We start from the raw sequence: 19917 nt of genomic DNA, 5'->3' as shown, positions 1-19917 counted from the left end.
ACTATCCTTTTCAGAGTTGTAGACTACGAAAACTATCAACTAAATCGACGAGAAGTCCCAGACATAACTCTTGTCTCAGATACAATGCACCATATGATCTTGGACTGGAAAGTATCCAAAGAACACTCGTTCTCTGATCATACATACATATATCCAGTTAAATATAAATGTGGAAGAAAACCCTAGTCCATTGACTTTTCGAAACTATCGGAAAACTGACTGGGCTTCATACAGGAACTCATTACAAAGTTTACTAAAACCTGGACTATCTAGTCCTTCCTCTAACGCTAATGAACTTGACAACAAAGGCAATGACATTACCTCAGCTATGAACAGATCGCTAGAAATTGCTTGTCCACTTATACACATAAGAGGAAAGAGGAAACCACAATGGTGGTCCTCAGAGCTTGACTCGCTCAAGAAAGAATGCAGATAGCTCTTCAACCGAGCCAAAGCCGCAAAACTAGCCTCTCACTAGGACTCTTACAAAGAATCACTAAGAATTAACAAGTAGGCAATAAGGAAATCTAAGCGATCTTCTTGGCGATCCTTCTTTGGCACGATAGAAGAAACTTCTGAAGCCTCTTGGTTACGGAAAATTCTTTCAGCTAATCCAGCGATGCCAAGCTGCTTGAAAAATGCAGACGGCTCATGGACAAATTCAAGTAATGAGTCGCTGAACTTACTATTGGATACTCATTTTTCTGGTAGTTCTCTTACCGAAACTTTCAACAGTTATATACGTTCAAGTCCCAATACATCATATCCAATAGGTCTGATCTCAAGGGACAAGCTACAATAGTCTCTCAACAGCTTCAAACGTTTTTAATCTGCAGGACCAGATGGAATAATACCAGCCGAGCTACAAAACACTTCTGACATAATTGCACCAATCCTTGAGGCAATTTTTACTAGCTGTCTTAACCTAGTACATGCTCCCTCGGCATGGAGAGAAGTTAAAGTTCTTTTCATTCCCAAAGCAAGTAAATGCTCGCAAGTCAATCCTAAGGATCTACGACCTATAAGTCGTATCATCATTCCTTCTTAAGACCTTGGAAAGATTGATTGATATCCATTTAAGGGCAAGTATCGATACAAGACTCCTGCCTTCGTCTCAACATGCCTACTGTAAAAGTTAATCGGTGGAAACAGCGTTACACACCTTAGTACGCATCATCGAATATTCCCTCCATCATAAAGAGTTCACTATAGGTGATTTCCTTGACATCGAAGTTGCCTTTAAGAACGTGGACACATCTTCGATCACATCTTCACTAACATCCCTAAATGTAGAGAGTTCGCTTCGGGAGTTAATTGATTTAATGCTTACTAGCAGAATAATTAACTCAAAACTGGGCAACTCTTCTGGCAGACGATTCGTTAGTAGAGGAAGAACGAAAGGTAGTGTTCTGTCCTCTCTTCAGAGTGAAAGCCTTTGCGGACGACGTTGCTTTAGCAGTTTCAGGAAAGCTTCTTAACACCTTAAAAGAATTCTTACGAAATGCCTTAGACAGACTTAAACTATGGGCTGATCGGTTTGGACTTGGTGCTAACCTTCACACAACCGATTTAGTCTTATTTTTGAGGAGATACAAAATTCCATTTGTCAACCCTCCCTATATTTAAAAAATCTAATTAAAATTCTCAGACCAGGCTACTGTAGCTCTCTTTGCTTGCAAGAAAGCTATTGGCAATAAATGGGGCTTACAACACAGAATCACGCATTGGCTATACACATCGGTAATCAGACCGATTTTAATGTACGGCGCGGCGTGACAGTATGGTGGACTGCTTTAGAAAAAGGAATAAACCGAGATAAATTAAATAAAGTCCAACGTTCAGCGGATCACTTCGCACGACCCCATCTGCGGCACTGGGCACCTTACTCTACCTAACACCTCTTGACATATTCAGCAAACAAACAGATGGGTCAAAACAAAAGAATGGGTTGGTAGAGGTGTGTAGTCTGAACGACTGAAATTAAGTCTCTCATTCCGCCTTTCCGGTAGTACCCGTGGCATGACAGCATCACCACTTGTCAGGTCACAAAACACATCTGGCCTACACTAGATTTCAAGCGATCAAGGTGCTTGCAATCTCTAAGCGGATCGCATATAAGCTCGATAATAGGTGTCATAACCGGACATTGTCTAATAGGAAAGCACTCCTCGCGGCTACGCGTATTCTCAAATTACTTTTGCAGAAGCTATTTAGATGAGAAGGAGGAAGAAACAGTTCTTCACCTTTTCTGTACATGCCATGATCTAGTTTTAAAACGCCTCTCACGTTTCGTAACTGGTTTCATTGAGCTAAGAGAAAGCCTCTAGATTCATGAGAGATCACAATCCTCCATCACGAACAGCCACTTTAAACTTACCTAAACTAACCTATGGTATTTGAAATTGTCCAAATTGACCCTGAAAAGGGTCTTTAGCCTAAAATAAAGGTGTGTTCTGTTCTTTCGTGCTAATTGTAAAAAAGAGAATTTTTCTAATTGTGCTTGTAATGTCAATTCACTAGTGAAGCTTTTTTGAAAACATCACCGATATCCGTGTAATATATCTTAGACCGGCATTGACATCCACATCAATCCACATTTCTTGAATCTATAAGCCATATCAGAACGAGGGCATGATCACGTTAAATTGGACATATCGGATATTGGTGCTAGTCACAGAAACTTCAGCACTAATTTGTCATTATATTCCAAAAAAAAAAAACATCTTAGCTTCTCACTAGAAGTAGTGGCAATCAGCCTGATTTGTGGACCATAGAATTTTGTATATCCATTCAAGGACCCTAAAATCTAGAATTATAGCTTTTAGATAAATTTCTGTGTGGACCTGAGATGGAGGGGACCTACAGTTTATATGCCGAACCCGAACGGTTAATTTGAGAAAGCACTTTTACATGAAAAGAATTACTCTTGGAGAATTTTTCAATTCCTCGCAAGAGGCAGTACCCGTGAAAAAAACTTTAGGTGGCACAGACATTGATCGAACCCAAGACCTCTCACATGACAGTCTAACGCACTTTTATTATCTCAAAATCTCAAAAAGTATGAAAAAGTTGACGTTTTATGAATAATTTTTGTATTAATAATATCAAAGAGGGCAAAAAAGTCTTCAATAAAATACAGTTTGACTTTTTTTAAATTTAGCAAATTAAGAAAACTTTGATTTTTAGATGGCTTCAATTTCTGATTTGCTTCTTGATTACTTCCCGGATTTCATCTTTAAAGTGGTTGAGTCCGTTAGAGACTGGACATAAAAATGTTTGGTTCACGTGGGTCCAAAAAGAGGGATAAAATGAAAAGGTAGCCAATTGTGATCATCTCTTCGAGAAATAAAACTGTGATTTCAAAATGTTCACCATTTTTGTAGTCAATTTTGACAATTTGAGTACATTGTTAAAGCATGTTTCTTTCTATAACGTGGTTCTACTTGTAAAATGTCAAAATATTACAACTTCAAATAGACAGCTATCCAAAAAGCGCGTGTTTTTCGAAATGAAACCTCTTATTGAAGAGTAACTTAATGTTTTTTACAAAACATATTAAGCTACAAAGAAAAATACAACCTTAGTGTTATTGCATGCATAAGTTTCCAAAGTTATTGAAATGACAATTTGACGGCACCAATTTATTTATCTGAGTTGCAGTCTTCAGCTTCATTCCATTTATTCATTTATCAATTATCAAAAACAGGAAAAACCAAAACAAACCAAAAAATCCTTTTTCATCATAAACAAAAGCCTCATTAGCTCAACCTCTTTACATACCTTTTTATATACCAAGACTCATTAAACCCTTCTACCACATCAGATTGATGATGCCTTTGAGACATGGACAAGCAACAAACATAATTTATCCTTCTCCATGACTTGGCTAACCTAAAAGAGCACCCTTCAAAACACATATCCTTTTTATGTTTCCATTTGTCAAAACTTCAAGTAACTTATTTCACATATCTCCACACTCCAACCTATGCCTAGCTTGAATGTGTCTACATTTCCCTAGAGAATCGTCTTAACTGAATTTGATGATGTTCATACGCATAATTTTAAAGACTCGTCATATCTGTTATATGAAAGTCCATTAAAAAAGTATGAACCTAAAAATCTGGAAGGAAATTAAAATGTCACATCCGATTTGGTGTGTTTGAATGTGCTGCCACCTGACGACGGTCGGTGCGGCGCGCGTGATTATTTGATTACAAAATTTTGCTCTTCTAAAGACATTGTAATGTGTTTGAAACCCTAGTGTGGATAAGTTTCTAAATTTAATCCCTTAATGTAGTCATTCAATGGAGCAGAGGGCACTCTCACATTCTCGAAACCTTTATGTAGGTTTACCTGAATTTATTAGTTGAAGTTATCGTATAGAGAGCATATACACTTTTATGATCTTGATTTTACGACTTCCTTGCCATGTTGTTGCTGTTGAAGCTAAAGCTAAACCTCCAGAGAGGCTCCTGAAACATATAATGTTGTTTTTTTTTTTGGTTTTGCCTCTAAGTAGTTTTGTTCATTTAGTTAAAATGTCAAATGACAGTTTACACGTTAACTTTGTTCGACAAAGGAAAATGCCGCCAACACCGTGCCACTAGGTATTACATGTGGCACTGCCTTCTTTTTTCTTTTTAAAAAGTCTTCTTTTTTGTCCCTCTTCCTGATGTTAAGCCATCACATTGTCGCTTTGATAGGGTTGACATAATTGAAACATAAAAATACTACTTTTTACGACACGATGCACTATAGGTGATAAGAGATCAAAACAATGCATTTTATAGCTTTTGTATAGAGCTATACAAAACACATGGGTTTACATTTTGACACTGACACAATGACAGAGACAAAAATATATGGCAACGAAGAAAGAGCTTCTGAACGAGTTTTTCTAAAAGTCTTATAGTTTTTTTTTTTTCTTAAATCAAGATATGGTATGGTGTGTCTAGATGTGTGGTAATTAGAAGAAACTGAAATGACAGCTGAAAAGTGACAACTACTTATACTATGTCAGCAAGTGGGGGTCTTTTCTTTACATAATAGGTTGGAACTTTAGCCTTGAAGTTAATTAGCTTTTTTAACGTTTTTTGTATGTTGGCTTGTCTTGGTTTTTTTGTTGAGACACTTGTCTTATTAAAAGCATCATGACAAACAAAATAGGGTTAGCCGTTTAAATGGTTTAAAGATTATTTTAAGGTTGGTTCGCAATGCAAATAGAGGCTTGGTGTGTGTATTTTGTGTATATTTGGCAGACAAATTGGTAAAAATCACATTTCCTATTGACAGCTATGATCGTTAATGGAACTTTTTATGTTTCCCATTCGTATTTGTGGTACAAAGATTGATTTGGGTTAGGATTGTGATACTAACCTGTTGAAGCAATTTAGTGAGTTTTGCAGATGAATGAATGTAATTATGTTTTAAATTCAAAATAATTGTTTGAAATGATTGGAAAACGACCAACGCTGATAACTTCCTATTGGTGATTTTCAAGACCTTTAATTAGTTTTAGAAGCAGTTGAAGAAATGTTTTAGTTTTTAGTCAATTTCCTTGAAGATTTTTGTTTAGAAAAACAATAATACCAACTTTTTGGTAGAATCTTATGATTTTTCGTAAACAAATATTTTAATTAGATTTTTAGAAAATCTTCCTAAAAATCATGGATTTAGATTCCAAAAACCTTATTTTCAATTTAGAATGTCAGACCGATTTTAATAATTTCCAGTAGAAATGGAAGTTAAATCATAATCAGATGATGTGATTCAATTCTGTTAATTATTTTGGTCCTTCGCAAAATAAATATGAAATAGTTATTACCTCAAAATAAACTCAAAAAACCGTAAGTGCCCATATTATTGCCTTTTTCTCGATTGCAAACTCAACTAGAAGTAACATCTACTAAAGGTGTCGCATTCTAAAAGTCGTTCAAGGCCATATGACACATAAGTCATAAGAATATAGGTGTACCTCTAAAAGTCTGATTATACTTTCAAATTCGAATTGAATTTAAAGTACAAATTTTCAAATGTCACACCAAGACACTAATTTTCAATTCATGTTTTCTATTATTCTTTAAACAACAACAATTTGTAATTCATGTTGAATAAATTCAATTGTATGTTAACTAAGTTTCAATATACTTTTAATGCAAATATATTCAAAATATTATATTTTCAGTTACGAGTTATACAAGTAAGAAAATGACACTTAAAGTGTGTACCACTTTGTATATTGTTGAGAATGCGTAGGTGCAAATAGAGCAACGCCCTGTTTGTGTTATGTCTATGATTTATGGTGACCATTCGTGATGGATTTTATTACTTTATTTGGAGCTTTTCATCGGTTATAGTTTAGGACTCTTGTCTAATATATGTAGATATTTTTAAAAATGTTAATGTTGCCATTAAATGTACACATAGTGCTCTATAACTACCGAAATAGACACACACAACTTCGTTAAAATAGACTAAAATTATTCGAGCTATAAACAAAAAAAAGACTCAAAGCTAAAAGTAAATCTATTTCTTTTCTTTAATTATGCTTGGTCTAAGGCCCGAAGGCCTCCACATTAATTTTTAATAAAAAAACAACTTAAAACGAGTTGTAGAAATTGTTTTTGAGGGAGAAAGGACTGATATAGTCAATAGTGGTATGAACGTTATTAGCTCAGCGCAGCCTTCAGGCCATAATTTGTATAGGGATAATATAAGAAAGGCAAAAGAAAAGGTCCTGTCTGAGTTTCCTTGGATTAGTATAGAAAAAGATATTTTTTAGAAGAAAAAGTGAGTCTATGGTACCTTCTAAAAGCTGGTGCAGAAAAATAATATTAAAGACTTAGCGGCAATTTCTATAGAGTTTTTAGAGCAAGAGTTTTCAAGCGATCTTTATGCGGTGGTAAGAATAGATTATCACTCCAAGGATGACCGCAAAGTGCAGATAGAAGAAATCTTAGTTGTATAGATGCAATTCCTTGAGAGTGAAAGTTCCGATAAGAGGACCAGACTTGCCTAGCGTATTCAAGTAGATCTCTAAAACAGGTGGTTTGTAGGGATTTAGTGACATATGGGTGCATTGTTGACCAACGTTTTAAGAAGCCAAAGTATGTGTTGGCGTTGTCAATAATATAATTAAAGTGGGCTCGACAATTTAACTGAGTACCGCATATAACTCCTAGGTCTCGAATAGAACAGATAGAATGAATGATAAAATCTTGCAGAATAACTTCTTTGGTAGGGAAGATGTGAACGCTTACGGGAAAATGTTATGAATTAGCGTTTAGCTAGATTGAGTTCAAAGAAAAAAGTCTGAAATTAATCAAAATTATTTTGGAGTAAGACAGAATCAGATGGAAAAGAAAGTGACCTTTGTTATTTCTATGTCATCAGTATAAATAGAAACAGTTGAATTCTCAATGACATTAATTACGTCGTTGATACTTAACACAAATAACAGAGGACCAAGGTGGCTCCCTTGAGGGACTCCTGGACTTGCATAAATTGGATCGGACGTTGAGAAACTAAAAACACCTCCATATCGGCGGTTTTCAAGGTACGATCTAAGCCATGAAATAGAAAAGAATGGCTTAAGTTTAAGATATATAATTGGTGCGTGATTTTATCAAAGACTTACCCAAAGTGATAACGTCGACTTCATTCTTTTTTCTCTAATTCATCTGGAGTTTTGGTCACAAATTCTGTTAACTTAGATATTGTGGATCTGTTTCTTAAGAAGCCATGATGTGCGCAAGAAAACATAGATCTACAATCAAAATAGAGAGAGTCGTATACAATGCTTTCGAAAAGCTTGGAAATTAATGATAACTTGGTCATAGGTTTGTAGTTCATAACATAAGTTTTTGATCCTTGTTTATGAACACTAAAAATAAATGTTTTTTCTTAAAGCTTTATTAATATAGCTTGAAAAATGGAAAGACGAAACAGTACTATAATAGGTTCATGTAGGGAAGCAGCACACTTATTTGTAATGAATCCAGACCAGGAAATAAATCATCTCAACATGGTTAAGGAAGCTTTATGAAAGACCTTTTAAGTAATTAAAAAGCTATAGTTAGGTTCTTCAAGATGATTGCTGTACGATTGGCTGAGTTTTAGGGTTGGTAGATGTGACATCATATAATTTTAATGTTGAAGGGAAGCCATCGGATATTAAGGTATTTTTCTTAGAATTGTACATAAGTCAATTATTGAATTTTAATGTAGTAAACTTGAAGAGATACTTTCTAATCAATCTCCAAATAAATCTTTAAAAAAAATTTGATGATTTTATTTACTTCACATAGGAAGTTATTATAATGAATCCGATTTGCCAAATTGAAAATTTTGACATTTCTCAAGGTCCCTAGAGCCGAAACAAAAGATTTTTAGAAAGATGTCTGTGGGTGTGTGTGTAGGTACGTTCGTACGTCCGTAAAAAAGGTGAACATTTTGGTTAAGCCTAGATATCTTCCGAATCAAAAACGCTAGTGATTTGAAAACAATTGTTTGCTCAGAAAAATAAAGTTTTAAACATCTGGTAAAATTTTGAGAAAAATCAAATAGGCAGTTTTTTTATAAATAATAAAAACATTACTCAAAGTTGGTAAAAATTGAATTGCGGCTCAAATATCTTTTCAAAAATTTGAGATTACAGCTTTCAACTAATTTCATCTTGTAAGAAATATTCTTTTCAACATTTAGAAAAATTTTAAGAAAAATCGAATTGATAGTTTAAAAAAAAATAGATAGTTTGACTCAAAAATTATTTCAAAACTTTAAAATATTGGCCTTAAACTACATTAATCTTCTAAAAAATATTGTTGAAAATCAATTTTTTTACAAAAAATAAAAACCTTACAATAAGACAATACTTAAACTTGGTAACAATTTACTTACGACTCAAAAAGCTTTTAAAAATTAAAATTATTGTCTTCAAACTTTTTTTATTTTGTAGAGATTATTGTTTTCCATATTCAGTCGAATCTACAAAAAATAGTACGCAAATTTGGTAAAAACTAATTTCGCTTCTTGATATCTCTCAAATTAATTTCATTCATCAAATTTTTACAAATTTAAGAAATGCTACTAAAATTGTTAAAAAAAATATATCCACTAAAAATCTATTTAACAAAACTAGATTTTCAAACTAAACTATTTCCTGATATGAAAAACATTGTTGGTAATTTTTAAATTTTTAAGAATAATTCAACTAACGGACGTGATGGGAAGTTATCAGTGTAGGTCGCACCCCAGCCTCTTTTTTTAAATTTGAAGTCAGTTAAGTGTATTATCAGGAAGAGAAAAGCCTCTTTTGACGAAGAAACGTTGTAGTTTTTTCAGTTTGAATGTGTTCCTTGTATCCCCACACTTGCGCACAGTAGTGCATTATTGACTTTGTTGCTGTATCTTGCACTTTATATTTAGCAGAGTGAGTATCAAACTTGTTCTTTACAAATTTTGACCATGTCGAGTTCATTGACTTTTTCGATGATGTAAGTCTTTTTGTTAAGTGATATGACCAGGACATGTTGTAAGAGAAGTAAACGCCAAGATATTTGTATTGATTGGTTATCTTTATCTCACCATTGTTAAAATACCATTTTTCAGCTGCTGCTCTTCTACCTCCTTTCCTAAAAATTACTATTTCAGACTTTTCTAAGTTGACAGCAAGGTTCCAAGTTCTGCAATATCTGCCGAAGCTATCGATGATCAATTGTAGGGTACTAAGTCTGTCAGAAAGAAGAACTTGTCCTCCGCGTATAACAAAACATTTATTTGCATACCATTCACAGTGAGACCATTTAGAAGTTCTAAGTGTAGATCTCTTAGGAATAGTACAAATAGAAGGGCACTCAGTTCTCATCCTTGTTTGACCCCTTTGGATTTCTGGAAGAAGCTAGACGTACTAGTTCCATCCCGGACTGTAGCAGTCGTATCTTTGTACAATAAACGTATAATAGACACCAGTTTTGTAGAGACTCCTATCTTAGATAATTTGTAAATCAAAGCTTCTCGGTTAATGATGACGAACGATGCTGACAAATCTACGAAGAAAGCGTAAAGCTTTTTCTTCTGGCTCAGCTGAAGTTGGATTATACAAAAAATGTTGTAGACTTGGTCAACTGTACTATATTGTTTTCTGTATGCAGCCTGGTATTCGTCGAGTATGTTGTTCTCTTCAATCCAAAGAGTGAGCCTCCTAAGCAGAATTGTTGTAAATATTTTGTCCAGAAAGGAGAGCCCGCGATAGTTGGAAGCGATACTGGCATCACCCTTTTTGTATAGAATTATTGACTTTCTGATGGAAGAAGGTATATTTCCTGTTTCAAAGATATTTCTAAGTAGAGTGTGTATCTCTTCAACAAATGAAATGCTTGCGTTTTTGTAGAACTCATTTTCGGAATACCGTCTTTACCGGGTGCTTTGCTGTCTTTTCTTGTTTCTATTGCTGAGGATACTTCAGATAGTTCTATTTGACTATCAAGCATTGGAATATGAATGGTTTCAAAACTGTTATGGGTAACGTAATACTTGACGAAATTGGATTCAGAGTGCCATTGAAAATCATGAACTCGTTAGCTGTGATTTGTATTCCAATGTTTGTTGAATTTCCACGTATTTCTTTTGCGATTCTCCACCATTTTGTTGCCGAATGCAAGATACAGATGCAAGTTTTCGATGTTTTGTAAATATTCATAATTTTTGGAGTTACAGAGAGCCTTATATTTTTTGTTTGCTGCGGCATAATTTTGTCTGCTAGTTTCCAGGTTATATTTCTTATATACTCTCAGTGCTTTCAAGGATTCTTTTCTAGCAATGTGACACTGTAAATCATACCAAGGTTTCTTCCTTTCGAATTTTATAACCTTATTGTTAGATCGTCCATTGGTTTCGTACAAACACTTTTTTATAATCTCACATCTTGTAGGTAATCTGGATGTTTTCTTTCTACCCACTTCAGCCTTGGAAGTAACTGCATTGTCGAATTACTAGGGATGTCTTCAGATGACTTTAATTTTAGAATTAAGGGCATGTGGTCAGAGTATGTCTTACAGCCTACAGAACAATCTTCAATGATTCCTACCGAATTGTAAGATAAACAACAATAGCCAATGACTGATGATTCTCTACTCGATACGAATGTGAATTCTCCAATTGTATCACCAAAGCTTCTCCCATTAAGAATAAACGCACCAATATCTTCCAGAAACTCAAGAAATGTATTGCTTTTAAACTTCTAAAATCAGTGACTGACTGCTGTGGTACTGCCCCAATATCTACTGAACCCCTTAATCCTGTTCTGACATTAAGATCCCCCATCAATATGAAATTACTCAGCTCAAATTCTTCAAACGAATTTTTCAAAATGTTGAAATCTCTGCTGCAATGGTTGCTGTTTGGGTAGCATGGAACTAAATTGACAGTTTCACCTTGAAATATACCTCGTAGAATGGAAGTTTCATTACAGTTTATAATTTTTATATCAAAAAATTAAAACCAATAGATTTTGTTAATTACAAAAATTTTACCTAACTTCAAGGATTGTCTTTTTATAAATAAAAATAAATTAACAAAGAACATGATTAACATGGTCACCATGTTCTTGAAACATTTTTTGAATTAACATATCCATGCTCCTTAAATGCATTTTCACTCCAGGCTAACAACAGTTGCTCTTCATAATAATATTGAAATTCATTCCACTATCTCTGAAAAAAATAAACACAAACCTACCAAACAATATGCCATTTGTAGTAAAACCGTATTTATATATGTTACTCTAATAGCAGCTCGCCTACATTTCTTGACATTATTTTTTGAAATAAAATAGAGTGTGGCACATGACAGACAAATCTCTACAAGAAGGTGAAATATATGCAAGGAAAAATAAAACAACTTACAACAAAAATAAGAATAAGAACCTAGAATTGGATCATTCTAAGATTTTCGTTTGGTTTTGTTCAACGTCAACCCACAATCTTATTTTTTGAAACAAACTAGCTTGACATTGACAAAGCTTCCTATAATAAATCTTATGATTAAATCTTCGCCCAGCTTACATACATATACATAAAATTAGGCCCACTCAAATAAATGTGTAGACAAGCTGGACGAGGGATAAAAGTCTTTCAAAATAAGAGACAATGAAGAGGTTCTTTGCTTACTAGAATTTTTCAAAATCAAATTCAACCTAGAACTGAATGTGGTTTCAATTAATGAAGACTCAATTGTATTTTTATTTTTTACCAAATTCCTTAAAACACTCCTCTACCTAAAAATATCCATTTCTCTTTTATAAGGAGGACAATAAAAAATCCAAACCAACAGCACAACAACAGTATAAAGCTACTATCCATATTAAAGGACATCTAAGGCAACCGATTCAATAAATAAATTCAAAGTAATCTACTTTAAAACTTTGAAGTAGAATAAATGTCCCTTTCATCTGTCACATTCCTAAATAGAGTTGACCACAAAGGACCTTTAAGTCCCTATCGCATAATCTCCATACTTCTCCCTTTTCCCATTTCTCACACCCGATTGCCCTGCCCTTCTTCGACGTTAAATTTACTAGAATTCCACTTGTACATTTTTGTTGTGTTTTCCTTTTTTCCTCTCTTCCCTACAAAACTGCCTATTAAAATAACGAGCTATAGGACATAAAGGATCTGCGACAAAAGGCAGCAACAACAACCAAAGGCGAAAAAAATATACTACAAGAAGCCATCTAAAAGGTTCCTATTTCTATTTATTATTTGTAATGAAATACTTCTTCTCACCAGTGAGCCTCATTCTACGTCAAGACACATTTATACAAAATCCTCATAAAAGAACCTTCTTTCTTATAGTGTAGTTTGTATTCGAACTTTCAAACATGCATATACATAAAATACATAAACTAAAACCCTTGTGCCTTGTAAAATTTATTTCAAGCTGAAATGACTTAACCCTTTTTGTTGTTGTTGTTAAGTCGTTAAGTACTTTGGAAACGTTAAAAGGTGTCCTACCATTTTGCATTACATGCTCTTGGTATTTTATAGTTTTTTATTTTGCTAAGCTCTGTGTTTTTGTGCTATACATATTTTACTTTCTACGCGTTTAAGAGTAAATCACCCTATAACAAAAAGCACATTAAGAACCATACAATGGGGAATTTTTGAGAAAGTTTAAGTTCTAGAAGACAGAATAATTAAATTTTTGGCGTAAGTAAGTAGAAACATAGTTGGGATAAAGTTTCTTTTTCTAACTAAGTTTAATATTCTTTTCCATTTAAATTTAAGGATACAGTTGAACTTATGTAATTTAATACTTTAAGGGCAAATAATTATGGATTGAGAATAGAATACAAATCCTAGACTTTGCAGTTAAGGCTGAAATGGTCTTGTAATAGAAATAAACCCGAACAAATAAGATAACTTTCAATTTTTTGAAGATATTACCGACTTTACGTTGGAAATGAAATAAGTGGCTTTATAAGGTAATACAGAATTTTAAACCGGTTTACTAATTAAGATATTAAATGGCATGATTTTAAGCGCGTTGGACTGTCATGCCAAAGATCTTGGATCCAATCCCTGCCTGTGCCATCTAAAGTTTTTTTTTTGAGCGGGTAATGCGTCTTGTGAGGAATAGACAAATCCAACAAGATTTATTCTTGTCATAAAAAGTGTTTCTCAAATTAGACTTCATTTCGGTCAACCAAAAGTGAATGTGGTAATCCCCAATTGGTAGACAAATATTGAAACATGTCAATTAGTAATTTTGTCGTTATGATATTTAAGAATTGAGTTTGGCAATATTTATTTTATTTTAGTGATTTTAGGCTTTAAGGTATTTTTTCTTGAACATTTTTTTACGATAGAACAATTTTGACAATTATCATATCTTTCCGTTTTTTTTACCACGCAATAAGATTTTTTGCGATATAGTTTTGTAAATCATCTACCTCCATAATTTTCTACTAAAAAATATGATATTAAAACATAAGACACAAAACAATTCTTGTAATTTTTGGAAACGCTGGTCTTATCGTAAACAATTATTTTGAAGCTTAGACTTCAAATTGAAATAGTACAGTCAATGTCAGTTATATGTTTTTTTTTAAACTCTACATGCCTATTTTGATTAATAACGAATCTTTACAATATTGGTTGCTCTTCCAAATTATTTTTTTTGTAAAGCAATTGTGCAGCAATTTCTAAAAACAAAACGGAATTGTGTTTAAGAGTTCATAAAATTGGAATACATTTATACGAAAATAAAAAATTATTTTTCAAAAACAAAATAAAACAATTGATATCAGGTAAGCATTTTATTAAAGTAATTCAAGATTTTGAAAAAAAATAAAGTTTCATTTTTTCTAATTGGAACTTTAATTCTGTGAGAAATTAAAACTAAAATGAAAAACTTTTTTTAAAAGTTTTTATTGCTGAATGCGTTTAAAGTTATGAAACAAAACTTCTCAAAACTAAAAAATAAAGCTCTAGTTAATCCATAAAAAAAATTCCGATTCGAAAATGAATGTATTTAAAAATTTAAAATATGTTGTTTGTAACAAAACTAGAAACCAACAGCGCTTAGCTGAGAAACAATTCAGATTCAAAATTTGTTTGCATGTACTTTCAAAATGCCAATCTAATATATTTGTTTTCAAAACAATTCGTTGTAGGTTTTTTGTTTCAATTTGCGTTCTATTACTTTTTTGCGGAGGTGTACAATTAATTAGAAACAATTTTTCCACATAAAACATTTAGGAACTGTATAACGAGTTCTGCATTCGTAAAAAAATTTGAACTGCAGATTTTAGTTAGGTCGAAAAAAGGTTCCTCAATTTTTCCTACAAAAAAAACGATTTGGGTCCATTGAGCTCAAATTTTAAACATAGGCTTCAAGCTGATTCGCACTAGGCATTTTACTTGCGACATATCGAAACTATATGGCAAGTTTTGCATTCGTAAAAAATTTCGAACTCGAGATTTTAATAAAACATGATAAAAGTGGGTCCTGCGATTCCGTCCGGTCTGTCCTGTGTGTCTGTCCACGCTCCTACAGCCTAAACCATTAGGCCGATTGAGTTGAAACTTGAAAGTTAAGGTTTTGAGCAGATGCGCCTAAGGCTTTTTTTTTAATTTTTTTAAACATCAAAACTAACAATGGCCCCATTAAAATTTTTTGTCAAAGGACGAACACTCAAATTTTCTTAAAAACAAACCTATAGATTTTTTAAATTTCCTCTAAAATTTTATTTTTTAACTTGGCTTCTTTCAGCAAGCAAAACATATTTTTGTATTGCTCCAGAAACTTACCGCTCATGGAACAGTTATTTTGTTTTTTTATTTTCTCAGCAACTTATGAACCGATTTAAATCATTTTTTCTTTAAATAAGCTCTTATATTGCCTTAACAATATTTGATTACCAAAAGTGCAACTTTTTTGTTTGGATTATTGAAAAAAAGTTTGAATTTTTTTTTCAAAATCCGATATCTCGAAAATGGGTCCAAATATTTGTACGAAATTCAAATCTTAAACCTACATTTACATTCACTAAACAACATAAGAAACAAAAATTGAAAAATGGAGGGTTGTCTTTGAAGACAAACTTATTTTACAGGTATATTTTTAAATCTTATATAGTTACTTTTTTAAACAGACAATTTTATGCATTTTATTTCATTTTTTCTTTGGCTGAAATGCTACCCACACTGATAACTTCCCATCCCGTCTGTCGATTTGTCTTGCTTAAAAGTTTGAAGGTTTTCGTGTTGTCAGTTGAATTATTCTTAAAAATTTTTAAATTACAAATATTTTTCATATCAAGTAATGGTTTAGTTGAAAATCTAGTTTTGTGAAACAGATTTTAAGTCGAAAACAAATTTTTACCAATTTTAGTAGCATTTCGTAATTTTTTAAAAATTGGATGAATGAAATTAATTGGAGACTTATCAAGAACCAAACATTATTTTATACCAATTTTTCGTAGATTTTACGTTTTTTATGAAAATAAGGATTGTTGGATTTAAAAAAAAAACTACTGAATATCGAAAACAATGATTTTTGTGAAATAAAAAAAGGTTTGGAGACAAAATTTTTAATTCTTGAAAAGCTATTTGAGTCGAAAGTAAATTGTTACCAAGTTTTAGTAATAGATTTTTATTTTTTGTAAGAAAACTGTTAATTAGATTTTTCTCAAAATTTAACTGAACGTTGGCAAAAATACGCACACACGCACTAACTGACATCTTTCTAAAAATCTTTTGTTTCGACTCTAGGGACCTGGAAACGTCGAGAAATTTCAATTTGTAAAATCGGACCCATTACAACAACTTCCCATTTGAAAAGAACATCAAACGTAAACTTATATTTTAAAAGCTCTAAGTAATAACAAAGCACAATTTTTGTTTGAAACAAAATTGAAAAATCTTGTAAATATTAAAAATTAGTTTTAAAACTATACCGCTCTAACGATTTTCGAAAAAAAAATTTAAATCAAGGTTTCAGTGATTCATTAAATGGAATTTAAATTTAAAAAACAAAAACAAACTTAATTAGTTTTTAAATATGAGCAATATGTACCCAGTTGTAATTTTTTTAATTTTGTAATCGATTTGTATCGGTGCATTGTTATAAGTGTTAGAAAAAAGGGCAGCGAGTATTTATAGTTATCATTAACATAGTACTTGCCATTTGCTTATTGAACAATACTGCTTATTTTTTATCTGTGCTTATTATTTTTCCCCTTCTGGATATCTTAGAGTTTTTCCAAAAACAATGTAGCCGTATATTCAATATTTTTGATATTGTTCCCTTTTTTTCTTGAATCTAGGTCTAAAAAGTTCAAATTCTTCTAAGAATGCATCAGTTTACTCTTGAGTTAAACTTCTGCCGTGCTATTTGTTTGTTTTGAGCGATCGGATCATCATTAATCTATATGTCTAATATCCCTTACTTCAAAACACTTTTAAGTTAGAATTCGGTGTACCATATAGAAAACACTGTCTTGAAAAAAAAAACATAAAGTCAAAATACTGATATGTTCATAAAAAACTCAAAGCTTAAAAACTAACAGCATTTCTAGTAACACATAAAATTCACTTTATTCAAAAATAATTGTTAACTTTGAATGCTGTTATCTTAAAATGTTTTGCAAAGTAGACTCAATTAATAATTTTGATGAAACCCCATTCTCAAAAATATTTTCTTTAAAAAATGCTGTGAATGGGCTCCAAAAAAAATCGTGTTAACAATGTTCAAGCGATCAAAATGATTTTTCTTTTTTAAACTACAACTCTGTATTTTAAAGCTAAGATCAACCAAACTTTGTTTCATACACAATTTTGTGATACGGATGTTTTACATAAAGTGTTTAAAAAACATTATGATGGCCTACACAGTATTTTGCCCTAAGCCCGAAATAATAATTACAAAATTGAAAAAGTAATTTGAATAAATAATTTAAATCAATTCGAACACAAACCTAAAATGTATACAAAATAAAGCGTTTTGGTTTAAAACACTGTCATCCAGCTTAATAGTATTCAATTTATTTCATTTCTTTTAAAGGAAAACTATTTACAATCTGTTTTAGTATCTAAATCATTGGGATCATTTATTTAGCTATGTTAACCTCAGTAAATACAATTTTGAAATTAAAAACGACATAAGTTTTCTAAGTAATATTAACCAATTTTTCTAGATTAAAAAGATTTGTTTATAGATACTTAAAAACTCAAAATCAATAATCATTTTTAGCAACAAAATTTTCACTTAACAAAGAACTTAATGTTGTTGATTTTCTTTCCATTTTATTATTAGACACAGAAAAATATACAGAATCATGTTATTATCATAATCTTTATGATGGCCATAATCATAAAAACCAACATTTAGATGTCTTGAAAATTGCCAAGTCAAGAAATTAATGATGCGTTGAATATCAAATAATGTTTTCCAAAAGAAAATATTAAATAGGATAATATAGAATTTTCTTTAGCCATTCTAATTCAGTTAGTTTGTTGCCATAGGGGATGAAAAACAAGAAAAACTTATACAAATAACAATATTCTTAAGAGGATTTACTTTTACTCATTTCACTATAAATAATTCATTTAACGGTGAAGAATAAATTGATGAGAAGATTGATGGCTACGGTATGGATGTATCTGATAAATATAAAAATTAAGCCTTAGATTGAAAAATTAAATTTATTTATAGAGTTAAAAGAGAATTGATGCAGCATTACAACCTAGAAATGTATATGTTGAGTTAACTTTTGACATCCTTTAATACAAGACTCCATTGATTTTAAAACTTATATTTTTGAGGTTTACTCCGTTTTAACTCTAAGACCAATTTAATTTTAATGTTTCAGGCTATGTTTTTTACTCCCTATTTTATTGCATATAATAAATTAATTAAATAAATTTCTTAAACTTTTAACAAACTACAGAAAAATAAATTTAAAACCTGTTACGATCTTTTTTATATTCATTTATCATCTCCCAATCGAGTTTTTCAAACTAAACCTTAAACATATTAAATTTTTCATTGCAGGTGACATCTTATCGGGAGTTTGTTTTGTCGGACAACTAGACACACATTCACTGGGCGTCTTCCTGATTCTACCACTTTGTATTTATCTCTCGATCGGGGCACTTTTCCTCCTCGCCGGATTTGTGTCACTCTTCCGCATACGCACCGTAATGAAGACTGATGGCAAACGTACCGATAAACTCGAACGATTGATGCTTCGCATCGGATTCTTCAGTGGACTCTTCATTTTGCCCGCTTTAGGTTTCCTCGGTTGCTTGTTCTATGAATACTACAACTTTGACGATTGGATGATCCAATGGAATCGGGACATGTGCAAAGTGTTCTCCATTCCCTGCCCGCTTGTAAGGAATAGTGCCGAAGAGGCTCGTCCAATATTTCAAATCTACATGGTCAAGTATTTGTGTTCTATGTTGGTTGGAGTGACATCGAGTGTTTGGTTATACTCGGGAAAGACAATGGTCAGTTGGAGGAATTTTGTTGAGAGGCTACAGGGCAAAGAACCACGATCAAGAGCTCAAGCATATGTCTAGCCCCGAGTTTAAATACAAAGTTGAAAAGAACACAAAATAATTGTACTAGCGCTGCGCATTTGCGACACCTCTCCTCTGTGTATAGTTTAATCGATGATGGATTAAAAAATAATATTAATAGTTTTAGCATCACTGACGATGACGAACATGATAAATAGCGTGTGATCGAACGCATATTGCTATGAGACGAAACCAAAATTTTGCTTATAATTTGATATCCTTTAATGTAAATTTAGACTAACATCGTGTGTGTATAATTATTTTTTTATTAATTTAAGTTCCCAATAATTCTACATTATATAAAATAAATTTCTTATTTTTAAACAAACTTTTATTTAAATCTGAGTTAGAGTGAGAGTGCAACTTGTTGTAGCATAAATGTAAAAAGTGTAAATGATTTTATGGTGTGAATGAATTTGTGTGAATGGTGCTCAGACATTGTTTAATATTAAATTTTATCATAAAAAAACAGCATTAAAATTAAAACATTTGAAATATATACATACATTTTTAGTTTATAAGAAATGAAAAAAAATATATATTTAATTGTAGTTTTAAAGCTTTACATGTGCCCTATACGATACGAAATAATAGAAAAATAAATAAAATCGTTGAAAACAATTTTATAATTAAATTTGTTTAAGTTTCTTTATTTTTTTGGAGTAAAATTCATATTATTTTGTTTGTAAATCCAACAAAGTGTTTATTTTTATCAATGTGCATTTTGTTATACTTGAGCAAAATTCATATTAACAAAAATTAATAATCACAATTTTGTTTTATTTAATTCAAAGTTTCAATTTTGTATAGTTTAAATTTATTTAAACAAATCATA

General features: G+C 31.9%; 1 protein-coding gene across 1 annotated transcript in view; it reads left to right on the top strand.

The window, feature by feature from the left end:
* LOC129938509 (frizzled) overlaps positions 1 to 19317 on the top strand; it is a 265725-nt gene extending 246408 nt beyond the window's left edge. The window contains exon 5 of the mRNA XM_056046121.1: positions 18553 to 19317. Coding sequence (XP_055902096.1) covers positions 18553 to 19082 — 530 coding nt within the window. The 3' untranslated portion in view covers positions 19083 to 19317. The remainder of the gene's footprint in view (positions 1 to 18552) is intronic.
* The last annotated feature ends 600 nt before the right edge of the window (positions 19318 to 19917 follow it).

Source organism: Eupeodes corollae, chromosome 1 (assembly GCF_945859685.1).
Source record: "Eupeodes corollae chromosome 1, idEupCoro1.1, whole genome shotgun sequence".
Classification (NCBI taxonomy): domain Eukaryota; kingdom Metazoa; phylum Arthropoda; class Insecta; order Diptera; family Syrphidae; genus Eupeodes; species Eupeodes corollae.
Note: the sequence above shows the minus strand (reverse complement) of the source record. Positions and strands in the feature narration are given on the sequence as shown.